The sequence below is a fragment of the Neolamprologus brichardi genome, chromosome 5 (assembly GCF_056152115.1).
Source record: "Neolamprologus brichardi isolate AB-2024 chromosome 5, ASM5615211v1, whole genome shotgun sequence".
NCBI classification, from domain to species: Eukaryota; Metazoa; Chordata; class Actinopteri; order Cichliformes; family Cichlidae; genus Neolamprologus; species Neolamprologus brichardi.
In genome coordinates, this window is record NC_142108.1 from 19,048,763 (window position 1) to 19,062,158 (window position 13,396).

Here is a 13,396-nt window from a genome sequence, read left to right on the forward strand (position 1 = left end):
CAGTATTTTAGGGTGTTGGTATTCCACAGTAGCTACATGCTAATAGCTCTTATTTCCTTTCCGGTGCACTGATTGATACAGGAATAAATGCATCTGCCACATGATCGAGTGACTGCCAGAATAATTAAAGGTTAGCTGAAGGTGGGCTCTCTCGAAACTGATGGTAGTTGTCTTCTCATTCTGCTTCAATACCTACGCTGGCTCCTGCTGAGCGTCGACTCTTTCTATCATGTACTGCTAATGCCATTATGGCTCCAAAAGCTGAGTGTTCACTAAGAGGGAAAGTTGGGTCACATGTTTGAATAGCGCCTCTGACTCTCAAACTCACCGCCTCATATTCTCATTAATAATTAGCTGTTCCTGAGTCCATTGTAATGCTGTGCTTCCCCCGCTGCAAAAAAGGCTCTTACATTTTTAAAGAATTCAATATAACTTTTGGCTTAATAGGAAATAAAAATGCAAATTTTCTGCTGGAGTATTATGGGTTTGCTTTGTGGATGCTTTCTAATAGAAGGTAAATAATGCATAAAAGAAAACAATTTGCATTTCATATATATATATATATATATTGGCTTTAGTTTGTAATAGTGCATCTGTACCTGTAGGTGTGCCCTTAACAATTCATCTCAGTAGAAAGAGACGTTGTTTGCATATAACCAATCAAAATGTTTTTTGAACCACATTTGTGTAATGCCGTGCTGTCACTCAGCTTTCATCAGCGCGCCTGCAACACCGGCAAAACACATTTATGAAAAACTGGGCTTCTTAAAAATGCATCTCGACGATCCTCAATCTCACAATTTAAACCTCTTTTGCAACAGCAAACTGCCACAGGAATGAAAGTGTTTTAAAAACACATAGATCACTCTGTCAAAAGTGGTGGCTCACTCTGTCAGTTGGGAGCAAAACAGTTATAGTGTCTATAGTCAAAATACTCTTAATGTCTTACTATGGCCCACTACACAGCTGCGTGACATCTGTTTGTCCTGTCACAGGAAGGAAAGACCACATTTCTGAAATATCCATTTAATTATTCAATTCAGTTTTATTTATTTAGCACCAAATCACGACAGCAGCCCCCTCAAGGCAATTTATAGTGTAAGGTAAAGGCCCTACAATAATAAAGAGAAAATAGTGATTAATATTGAATCTTTTTGCCAACATGGTGGTTAGTACTGTTGCCTCACAGTAGAAGAAAGAGTGTGGGCTGGTGTTGGTGATTCTGAATTAGCCCATACGTGTGAATTTGAGTGCTAATGGTTGTCTTTCTCTCGCTCTCTCTCTGTGCTAGCCCTGCGACAGACTGGTGACCTGTCCAGGGAGTGCCTTGCCTCTTGCAGCTGGGACAGGCTCCATTTCCCTTGCAACCCTGATCTACATAAGTAGTGAATGAATGGATAAATTCCACTTAGCTGCTTCATTTTCAAGGTCCTGGAAGGCACGTCATAAGCACAGCCTGTGCTCTTCCTTTGACAGCAACCCAATATTCTTGTTGATTTGTGAAGTTTGGAGACTATGTGTAACTTCAGTAGAGTGTTGACTGTAATTCTAGTGGACGCGTAGTTAGATTAGATCAGATGCGCAGTGTTTAAAATCAGGGAATCTATATTTTAAATATGCAGTGATGTTTGCAGTCCATTTGTCGGTGTAAAAAATGTCAGTATATTCAGTCGACCAGAGAGAGAAGCTTAGCTCCCAGTCCAAAAATAACAAACAACAACAAAACAGTCTCACTTTCTCACAGGTTTTGAAGCAACAAAAACACATTTTTCTTTAGTTTAAATGTTATTAAAATACTCTACCTTTTTAATAGTAACATTGGGCCTAATGACAAGATCACATTTAACTGAAAGATGTGAGTGACAAAAACATTAACTTTATAAGACATAATTGGCCGAGATCACAAAGGGCAGCACAGACTGTCCCTTGTGGCCTCGGCTTGGGCAGCCAGGTTACAGGTGGACCTGCGCAGCTGGACCCTTTAATTTCCATAGCCTTTAACCTCTCACAGCTGAGGTCCAGCCAGGCCGAAATGAAGTGATTTGATAATCGCTCTCTGTGGGGCTCATTTGGGCCATGACAGGGTGTGTTTCCTTGAATTACAATGAACTGTACCTAACCAAAGCTCCTATGGAATTGGTGGCCACTTAAATCAGTAAAAAGCTCAGAAAATATAATAAAGAACCAAAACAAATATCCAAAAAATGAAACATGCACATGGAGAAGGCAGATATTTAAATACTGCATAACAGTTAATGATAATAAAATAGGGAGATACTATGGCTCCAGCAGAGGTATTAACATCTTTTTTTAAAGAGTACAGAGAGCCAACACCCTTAAATAAGTATGGGAATAGATTATGTATTTGTCTCATCGCCAGCAGCTTCATCTTTTCCCTCTATCTATCCCTCTCATTAATGTTTGTGGTAAGAGTGGTCGAGCGTGAGCCCGCCTGCTCTCCAATCTCCATATTAAAAATCAAAGAAAAGGTCAGCTTAACAACACCTAAACCGTTATTGACGGGTCAGGGGGATGGAGGAGGGGGAGAAGGGAGGGGAAGGTCGGTAATGCAGATAAATACTATAGGGCTGTGAAATTAAAACTGTCGAAATATGCAGATTAGGAGGGAAAGAGTGAGATCATTATTGAAGAAGAGTGGATGTGCACGTGGTTCTACTGTAGAAGGCACCTGAGGGTAGACAGTTATTGCTGTACTGAAGGAAAATGTCGAAATTTAGAAAATGCATTTGTATGTCTCTGTATCTGAGAGGAGAACCTATATTCATAGCCCCATAGAATGTATAAGGTAAGCAGGTTTAAAGATATTAAACCGACTGTGGGATCATAAGCCCACTTTAGAAAAAAATCACACTCTACTTAATCACTGTACAGTGAGGATATTGCTGACTCCCATAATCATTGTCATTTTTTTTTATGGCATTTCATGCTTTAGACACCAGAGGTGGACCAGGAAAAAAAAAGGAAGAAGAAGCTGGGAGAAAGGCAGTGAACTGGAGAATTTTGATGACTTAAAAACAAACATGTGCTCCCTCAAACCATTTTTCTTTGAAAAGGGGAGGAATGATGAGCAGATGGGTCTCTTTCACTGCAATTCACAGGGGTCCTCCTTGAGCAGTTCCATTAACCTTTTATCAATGTATGGAGCACAAAAGATCATTGCACAGGCACAGTGTCTTCTGGCCTTACTTAGATAGGCAGGGGGTATAATTTTAGTATTAATTCAACAACCATGCATCATTACTGATACTCATTCTGTGGTGTAATTGCTTTGTGGATCACAACTGCAGTGATCTGTAAGAGAAAGACTCATATTTTTTACATGTGTAAAATTCAGACGTCAGATTGCATTCCCTGATTTAACAGGCAGTCACACAGCGTTACATCAACATTTCACAGCAGAGAGTTTTGCTGACTAAAAACGCCATGGGCGGCACAGAGGTGCGTTGTTTAGCTTTGACATCCCACATCAAGAAAAGGTTTAAATTTCCTAATCTCTGGGCCTTTTTTCTATGGAATTTGTTCTCCTCTGACTGTGTAGGTTTGCTGCAGGCTTCCTCCCACAGAACAAAGACATGCACGTTAGGTTAATTGTTATTTCTAGATTGGCTGTTGTTGTAAATGTGCTTAACTGTGTAGGATAAAGTTTTGCACGTGAAAAATGAAAATGTCCAAAATTTGAGCTTAACACAATCCCAGCAGTTGGGATGATAACAGCAAATTATCAGCAGCTGCATGGTAAAGTACTATAACTTTCCAATATCAAATTTCATAAAAGAGGTGGTATTTGAGTTTCTTTAAAATACTTACATGTGTTTGGCAAGCCACTTTGCAACCCACCTCGACCCCAGCTCCTCACATTTGTGCTTTGATGGCTGCTCTGCTCTGTGTGTGTGCGCGCTCCAGAACAGCTCTTTATTTTCTTTTTTTTTTGATTGATCCATTTCAGTAAAATCTAACTTAATCTCTTTCTCCTACAGATCCATCCATGCGTCACAGGCAGAAGACAGTGGTGACAGACATGTGCTACCCAACAGAAATATCCAGCCTGATGGACTTTGGCACACCAGACTGCTCGCTAGGCAAAGGTACTGTGGCGCTCCAAAATACAAGATGTTGCCTTGGTGACAGCAGGAAGTGAGAATGGTGAAGACAGACACCGAGCTGTCAGCTTGACTTGTGGGTGCAATGGGGGGTTAAAGCTGAGCAAAAGGCTGCACAGGCTAGAGGGGGGTGAGAACAGTCAGATAACAGCACTTGGTGCCTGACCACGAGGGCTTTACCATCCATCGCAGCCTTTGATTTATCGCAGCTAAATAACGTGTTTTGTTTCCCAATGCAAGACACAGAAGTGCTGACACCAAATTGGGGGACTCGATTGATTCTCAGAGAAAAACATTTCACTCTGCAAACCGCTTCAATCTGAATGGAACTATATTGATGTTTATTGCGCTAGAGTTACAATGCAGCATGCAGTTATTGCAGGGCTGCGTGGCCACTTACCTCCTCCAATCACTGCTGTCAGTGTGCAGCTCAGGATAATAGCCTCTGTCAGTTTCTGAAGTGCAGCAGTCAAAGTGACCAGTGTGTATCCGTGGCACAAAAGGTTTCGATCATGAGGTCAATTGATTGTATGTCCATTGTTGCTTGTGTCCGTTAGTGTTTCTCATTCTAATGACTACTATTGTCCGCGCTTGTTCTCAAACCAGAAAGTCTGCACTGTAATTGTAATTCCGGTCTTTTCTTCCAAGTCTAAAGCCTCGAAGCTGGAAGAACATGCTCGGTTGCTGTTCGACAAGTCTGATGTCATTTCCATCGACAATGAGCACCGGCTCTAGTGACCTCGGCCACTCATTCTCCTGCTTCTCCCACTGCCTATTGTTGTTTTGAGTTTTCTTCCTTTCCTCCTTTTTTTTATACAGCCTGTACTCTCTGTAGGCAAGCTAATATTTTAATCCCACTTCATCCTAACTCTCTATCAGCACTCCCCAGTGCTGATAATGCAGACTGACAGGTCAACCGTTCTCTGCTGAGAGAAGGGAGAGCAATACAGCAGAGGAGAGTGGAGGGTAGAAAAAGAAGGCTTTTAGGATTTCTTCTTGCTTTAATTTTAGCAAAGCAAATGAATGACATAGTGATACAGGTAGTTGAGCTGAAGAATAAGGGCACAGAGGAGTGGAAAATTTCAGACTGAAGAGGTGTCAGAATAAAAGCAATACTGCATGTGAATAAAATTTGGTGTAGCTGCACCATGACTTTAGATTTATGAAGTACTACATTTGACAAAAAAAAGTATCTATTTAAATAAAGACAAAGAAAACAGGCAGATATAGAAAGGTTCAAATATTAATCTAAGTGAATATAATTACATTATTATTAGATTGAATCATTCAAAAGTTCTAATAAACTAAATCAAGGATTTATGATACAGGCCATACCCTAAACCCAAAGCATTTGCAGCATCTGCCTTTCTCTACAACGAGATAAATCTCCTTCTTTTTGATGTCTTACAATAACTGCCAATGAAGAGTTACTGTTGCAATCTTTACTCTGAGCTGTGATCGGACAGAGAAAATGAGCCTGGCAGTAATCCTTGAGGTGTCAGTGCGTGACTGACAGATCCATTGCCTCATGTGACAAGTATCTGGTTTGACCACATTTGATCTTTGGACAGAGTTAAAAAGCTAAGCATCAACCTCTGACAGCCGGGACAAACGGCGCAGCTGCTCTGAACTGCTGTCACAACTTTACATGCAAGAGATTTAACTGACGTTTCTGTGACATACAAACACTCCTACACACACAAATATATCATGCTTACACTTTAGTATGCTAGTTATGTTGCTCAGGTGCTCATAAACTTAAAAAAAAAAAGGTTTCTATCTAAGTGGGCCCTTTAGGCTGAATTAATTCAGGTACAGCCCTGTCTCTTTTCTTCAAATCACCTCACTGTACCTGCCTTTGGGTTTCGAGCCTGAAGAGGCTCGAGAAAAAAACTGGACCAGCCTTCGCCTTATTTATTATTAATCTGTTCAAACACATCCCAGTTCCTATCTAACGTGGCACAGTCTGTCCTTACTCAGCATTGGGCAAAGACCAACCCCATCCCCAGCAGGTTAATGATAAGGTGCATTGCTCATACTAATGTTCTAATCTCATTGTGAAGAGGTAAGGCGGTTTAGTTTGAAGTAATTCGCCACTGTTGTGGTCCTTTTTCTCCTCTTTAAAGCGCTTTATACTGAAGTTTATTTGGCTGTGTTTGGAGGGGGATTTGTTTTCCTTTCTATGGCCAAAACACACATTCGCATCCAGGAAGTGAGCACTGTACACTCATGTAGAGGCCCACAGAGAGTGCATAGCTTTCACAGAGGGGTGTATCCTCCTGCGTTCAGCTGGTGGAGTGTAAAAGCACACGCTTCACCGTGTTCTCGGCCATCAGGTGGGGTGAGAACGCCACTGACTCACCTGGCTCATTACCTGAGGGCCTTGGTGCAGTTTGTATTCCCCGCCCCCTCCACCCTCCCACAAGTGTGTAGGAGGCGGGAGAGGCGGGAAAGGCGGGAGGGGGGGGGGGAATGAAAAGCGGTAGTGGGCGTGGGTGAATGTTGTCCTAGTTGCCCGTGGACACCTCGTTACGCAGGTACACAGAGAAAGAGGCTCGTTTGGTAAGAAAGGGGGCAGGAAAGGTAGCGAGTTTCTCTCAGGGGATGAGTTCCTGGTAACCTGTTTGGGTGGAGCCACAGAAAGCAGAGCTGGGAGCGGCCGGACCGGCAGCGCAGTGTGCGTGTGTGTGTTTGTATGTGAGGTTTGAATGGTCTGTGTGTGCACTAGCCGGGACGCATAGGTGTGCGTTTAATTTTTTTTTTAATCTGCTATGAGAGCTCACACCGAGGCTGACAGTGGAGCCGAGCATAGCCTGTGCCGAGAAGGACATGAGGTCCGAGAAAGAGGAGGGGAAGGCCGGTGAGTGATCAATAGAAAATAGACGGTGAAAAAAGACTGTGTGTGTGTGTGTGTGTGTGTGTGTGTGTGTGTGTGTGTGTGTGAGAGAGAGAGAGAGAGAGAGAGAGAGGGAGAGAGAGGGTGAGTGAGTGGACTGATTACATAATAGGAATATAAAAGTTACAACAAAGCTGATTAATTTCTGAAATTTCACGTTTGAGACTGAAATGATTTGTGATGCAGTGTAACAAGCGCTGCTGTAGGATACGCTACATTTGACTTAGGCGTTTTTATTTGGTACATGCCTGATTTAACTTAGGCGCCTACTTATTGTCCCGATGTAAAGCGTGGACTTTGTACATTTATTTGACAGGTAGACTATAGATTTATTCAAAACAATATCATTGGTTTATAAAGAAGACATCTCCACTGCGCCTCGGAATGCTTTAATGCTCGATTAATCGGCGCTTTTATTCATGATCATCATTATAATATTTGCTAGGTTAATCCTAATTGTTTTCTAGAACAAACAGAAAGCTAGTGAATTCACTGTAGCAGAATACACATTTGAATGGCAGACACAATATGTTTTTTTTAAGTAGTTAAAATTAAAAGTTAGAGAAAACAGTTAATCAGCTTAGTTAGGTTTTGACAATCAGATCATAAATCAATTGACTGCTTTCACCTGCTCTAATATTAAGTAATCAACCAAGCTTCTTTTCTTGCCAGCTGTGATATTGAAGTGGTTCTCATGGCAAAATATTACATATATTTTTGATATATTAATTATATGCCATGAAATGCTGTTAGAATTACTGAAGTCACATTGTTATAAAACTGATGTTTTCCCCAATACGGTGTTATTATAAGTCTTACTTTTTGATCTGACTGTGGTTCATTTTTTTAATACTCACAATCACATGCCTTTTCCCTCCACTATAAAAGCTGATTAATTTAAATCTATTCCATATCCCAGGATTATTTATTTTACTTAAGTAAAAGTGACCTACATACTGTATGACACGTTTATATGGATGATCTTTTAATCTTTTACATTGTGCATAAACTGTGATGTTTTATCAAATTCATGTTCGGTATAAAGGAGTTTAGTAGCTCAGCAGACATAATGAAGCTGGCCTATAATCTAAGAGCTACGTTGGCCGTTGTGTTTGGATTCATTTAGGAAGCAGACGCACTGTATTATCCAGAAAACTGACAAATTAAGATGCATTATGTTTGATGGAAAATGAGAAGATCTTCTGCTATGGAGAATCTTTTCCTAGATGCCATGAAAAGGTTTCTTTGATGCTGCTGTGGGTGTGTGTCTGTCTACACATTCAGATGGACTTGTTGTGGTTGTTTATGAATCAATAGAGATGAGTTTCATCCCACAGTGTGTTGCATGACTTGTACAGGAGCTCATGTTTGCTGAAGCCTGAGGTCACCGCTCAGAAATTTGGAAGACAATGAGTTTGACCGACTGCAGTGCAACGCACAGATTGTTCTTTTGCTGTTGCCGTCCCACTCACTGCGCTGTTGTGAAGTTATTCACCGGGGCCGTTACACACAGCGTGTGGCACATCTTTACATATAAAGTCAAGTTTGTTTGTTTTGTTTCCTGATTTCTTCGATCCTGTTTCTGTTTGATCTCCCTGTGAGCTGTAACTACCCTGAGCTAATCACAGGCCGTTATTGCTTTCAGCATCTCAACAAGTGCAACGGTTAATGAGTACTGAACGGGTAGTTATTGCAGTGTTTTACAAACTAAACTTGAGTAAGGCTTTTAACGTTACACACATAAGCTGCAGCCCAGCAGGCGCCACCTGCAGTTTGTGAGATTATTCAGGCATGCTCCAGGACATGAGGGACACTGTGTATCAAAACACGTGGATTTCCAGTTCTGCACAGACTAGATCCTGTTGTTCCTAGCAGATGTTAAGGCTTGTCTGCAGATTCAAATTGAGGGTTGTTCGCCATTTTCTTCTTCAGCATCATGAACCCAACCTCATACTCATTTTCAGTATTTTCTTTTCTTCTTCAGGATTCATAGTTTGTTGATAAGCACAAGTCCATTTATGTTTGGGGCTTAAGTGAGTTGACAAAGTATTTGATGGCTTCTGGTTGCTTTGTTTCAGATACTAACATGGTGGCATGATGGTGGCTTTACAATTTGATGGTAAACACCTCAGTTCATTAAACAATTTTAGTTTGCCAAACTGCTTCTTGACTGTAAAATCCTTCTATAAAACCACAGTTAAAAAAACAAGGAAAGAGATGTGATGTGTCTAATGGTGACCTTTTAGAGGTGCTAGTTGAAAGCATTTCTTCTCCTTGGACAAGCCATTTTTCTCCTTCCAGGCCTGTGGCCTTTCTCCAGAGCTGCATATTTATAATACTGACATGAGCGTGGTATCGATCTTCTAATCCTCTTGTTAAGGACACAGGAGTATTTCCCAAACTGTCAAACTATGCCTTTAAAATAAATGCAGTATGAAATATCATAGCAACCTGACTATGTAGCATCTGTTAAATCCTGTGTGGCTTTACCACAGGAGCTCGTGCTTGACATCTAAGCAGATGTATCTGAGGGAAAACAGCTTGAGCACATTGATTGGCTTCTCCGGTGTCTCACATTAGAACAGGGGGAAATTGTTATATATGGTGTAGCTTTAGAGGGATGAGGTCATTTCGATTGATTGAGCTGAAAGCTGGATAATAGTACATTCCCTGTACAGTCACTTCAGTTTTATTCCTTTGTCATAAACTGGAGGAGTGCCCTTTTCAGTTCCTTCATGCCAGCAGGGTTAAGTAATCACTGGATGATTCCCTTTATGTAAACAAAACCAATGCACAGGGAAGGATGCCAATTCCAAGTGACATCGAGGGCGGATGCATCTCTCTGACCATATGAAAAATATTTAAATTACTTTCAAGTTCTCGGAGCCTCCAAATGGAGCGTCTTTGGCAGAGTGCCTAATCTGCACATTATAAACACGTGAATCAATTACAGCTATCTTCACTTGGCATCCTTGCACTGACCTCAGTTGTAATGTAACCCCCCCCCAGGCAATTAATTAATAGGAACTGTTCCTGATAGATACTGTATACTTGCACAGATGTACATTCCAGAGTCTAAGCAACTTAACACTTACACTGTTTTCATTCATCAGACCTTGTTTTTGCACATTTGGCTTGAAATGGTTCTACAACACAGTAATGTGCCAAGTTTAAGATTTAATTTGAGTAGGATTGGTTTAGTATGGTCCTTTTTAATGCTGTACTGAGCATTTTGTGGTACAAGGGTAAACGGCACACAAATTGCAGTTGTTTAAGAGTAGTTGCACGTTCAGAATCCAAATTTTATTTTGGGAAGCTGTGCATTGTTTCAGTATTAGATCATGCACAGGTCAGAGATTAAATTGAGGTTGAATTGTCTCTGAATGCTGGGAGTAAAGGTTTGAGAATCCAGGTAAATAATAACCAAAAAAAAAAGGAAAAAATCTGTCAGCTAGAGAAAGAAACTGCGGTTTGCTTGCAGAAAAAAAAATCATATAAAGGCCAAACACCCGTTTATGACTGCACTAAATGTCAGGAGTGCTATCTAGGAAAGGAGAGCAGACTTGTGTCCTTGTCAATGATTAAGGGAACACGTTGTGTCCCTAACTAGAAGAATCGCCACGAAATGCAAACCCTGGGTAAGAGACATGAAATGAAACTAGATCTGTAGACCCATAAAAAGAAATCAATCTCTGACTCGTGAGACTTTCTATGTTGGTGACAAACAGGCATCTTCTGTCAAGCACTGTGCTTCACTGGAATCAACACTGACAGAAGCAATGGGATAAATCAGAGATGTACAGGAGCGACGTGTGTGCTCAGAATTGGCTAAATGTAATGAACCCACTGGGTGAAATTTCACCATTCATCAGTTCAGCAATCGTAAACATAGCTATAAATCACCCAACAACGAACTTTTCAAGTGAACAGCTGGAATATTCTCGACTGGTTGAGTGAGTTGAATCAACTCAGTCTGCCTGAGCTGCATTCCGCTTGCTAATAACAAGACTTTACAGGCAGGGACTTTTCACAACAAACAAGTAAAGGTGGGTCCAGTGAACTTCTCGGGGACCGGCATGGCATCTAGAAATTGTCTTCTGATGTCTGATATGAGGACTGCAGCAGCTGTTGACCTATCCTGAATATTGAATATGATGATTCTCTTTGATTTTGACTAAAACTGAACCTAAAACGTGGCACAGGTTGTTGTATCCGTTACTTAAAAGCAAAAAGAATAGAAAACACACACTAGTCCAAATACATTACATACACACGTGGAGAGCTAAATGTTTGCTGGATTTATTCTTATGTGCTCAGCCAGCATGGGCACATACAGTGGCTTGCAAAAGTATTTTCCAGATTTTGTCACATTACAGCCACAAACATGAATCAATTTTATTGGAATTCCACGTGAAAGACCAATACAAAGTGGTGTACACGTGAGAAGTGGAATGCAAATCATACATGATTCCAAACATTTTTTTTTACAAATAAATAACTGCAAAGTGGGGTGTGCGTAATTATTCAGCCCCCTGAGTCAATACTTTGTAGAACCACCTTTTGCTGCAATTACAGCTGCCAGTCTTTTAGGGTATGTCTCTACCAGCTTTGCACATGTAGAGACTGAAATCCTTGCCCATTCTTCTTTGCAAAACAGCTCCAGCTCAGTCAGATTAGATGGACAGCGTTTGTGAACAGCAGTTCAGTTAACTCGATTGGAGTTAGACACCGGACAGGTCAGGGATAAAATTATTGAGAAATTTAAAGCAGGCTTAGGCTACAAAAAGGTTTCCCAAGCCTTGAACATCCCATGGAGCACTGTTCAAGCGATCATTCAGAAATGGAAGGAGTATGGCACAACTGTAAACCTACCAAGACAAGGCCGTCCACCTAAACTCACAGGCCGAACAAGGAGAGCGCTGATCAGAAATGCAGCCAAGAGGCCCATGGTGACTCTGGACGAGCTGCAGAGATCTACAGCTCAGGTGGGGGAATCTGTCCATAGGACAACTATTAGTCGTGCACTGCACAAAATTGGCCTTGCCTTGGCCAATTGGCCTTTATGGAAGAGTGGCAAGAAGAAAGCTATTGTTAACAGAAAACCATAAGAAGTCCCGTTTGCAGTTTGCCACAAGCCATGTGGGGGACACAGCAAACATGTGGAAGAAGGTGCTCTGGTCAGATGAGACCAAAATGGAACTTTCTGGCCAAAATGCAAAACGCTATGTGTGGAGGAAAACTAACACTACACATCACTCTGAACACACCATCCCCACTGTCAAATATGGTGGTGGCAGCATCATGCTCTGGGGGGGCTTCTCTTCAGCAGGGACAGGGAAGCTGGTCAGAGTTGATGGGAAGATGGATGGAGCCAAATACAGGGCAGTCTTGGAAGAAAACCTCTTGGAGTCTGCAAAAGACTTGAGACTGGGACGGAGGTTCACCTTCCAGCAGGACAACGACCCTAAAATAAAGCCAGAGCAACAATGGAATAGTTTAAAACAAAACATATCCATGTGTTAGAATGGCCCAGTCAAAGTCCAGATCTAAATCCAATCCAGAATCTGTGGCAAGATCTGAAAACTGCTGTTCACAAACGCTGTCCATCTAATCTGACTGAGCTGGAGCTGTTTTGCAAAGAAGAATGGGCAAGGATTTCAGTCTCTACATGTGCAAAGCTGGTAGAGACATACCCTAAAAGACTGGCAGCTGTAATTGCAGCAAAAGGTGGTTCTACAAAGTATTGACTCAGGGGGCTGAATAATTACGCACACCCCACTTTGCAGTTATTTATTTGTAAAAAATGTTTGGAATCATATATGATTTGCATTTATTATTTGTTAGCAAATTTTAGAAAACTACAAGTATTTTGTATGTTTATATGTGAATTTTTGATGTATTAGCTGGATTTGTTATCTATAACCGTGTTGAATTATCGATTAAATGGTAAATACTTTAGTCAGGTAGGTTAAAGAGTCAGTAGCATGCATTATTTATGCCCAGATGTATTATAGACAAGCCAGGTGTAATAGCCTGACAGGGGAATGGACCTGACCCATACGTGCAGGGACTTTTTAGGATGCAACAGCACAGTGCTCAGAGTCTCCGGGTGTCAGGGCATTAGAAATAAGGTGTTTGCTCACATCTTTTTGATCTCCTGGTTTGAAGCTCATCAGTGCTTTTACTGCTATTTGTAGCTTAAGCATATCAAATCTGATTTAATGCTGTCCACACTCTCTATACAATCTCCAATCTATTACCACACAGGTTCCTGCTGTGCCCATAGTACAAGTTGACAATAAAGATGCTAAATATAGTTTTGCTGATGATTTTACAAAAGCCACTAATCGCTGCAGCGTACCTATGCCATCCATCCACC

At 41.3% G+C, this 13,396-nt stretch overlaps 1 protein-coding gene across 1 annotated transcript in view; it reads left to right on the top strand.

The window, feature by feature from the left end:
* The window catches only part of kaznb (kazrin, periplakin interacting protein b), a 139,065-nt gene that overhangs the window by 99,484 nt on the left and 26,185 nt on the right, over positions 1-13,396 (top strand). The window contains exon 4 of the mRNA XM_006783205.2: positions 3,999-4,106. Coding sequence (XP_006783268.1) covers positions 3,999-4,106 — 108 coding nt within the window. The remainder of the gene's footprint in view (positions 1-3,998; positions 4,107-13,396) is intronic.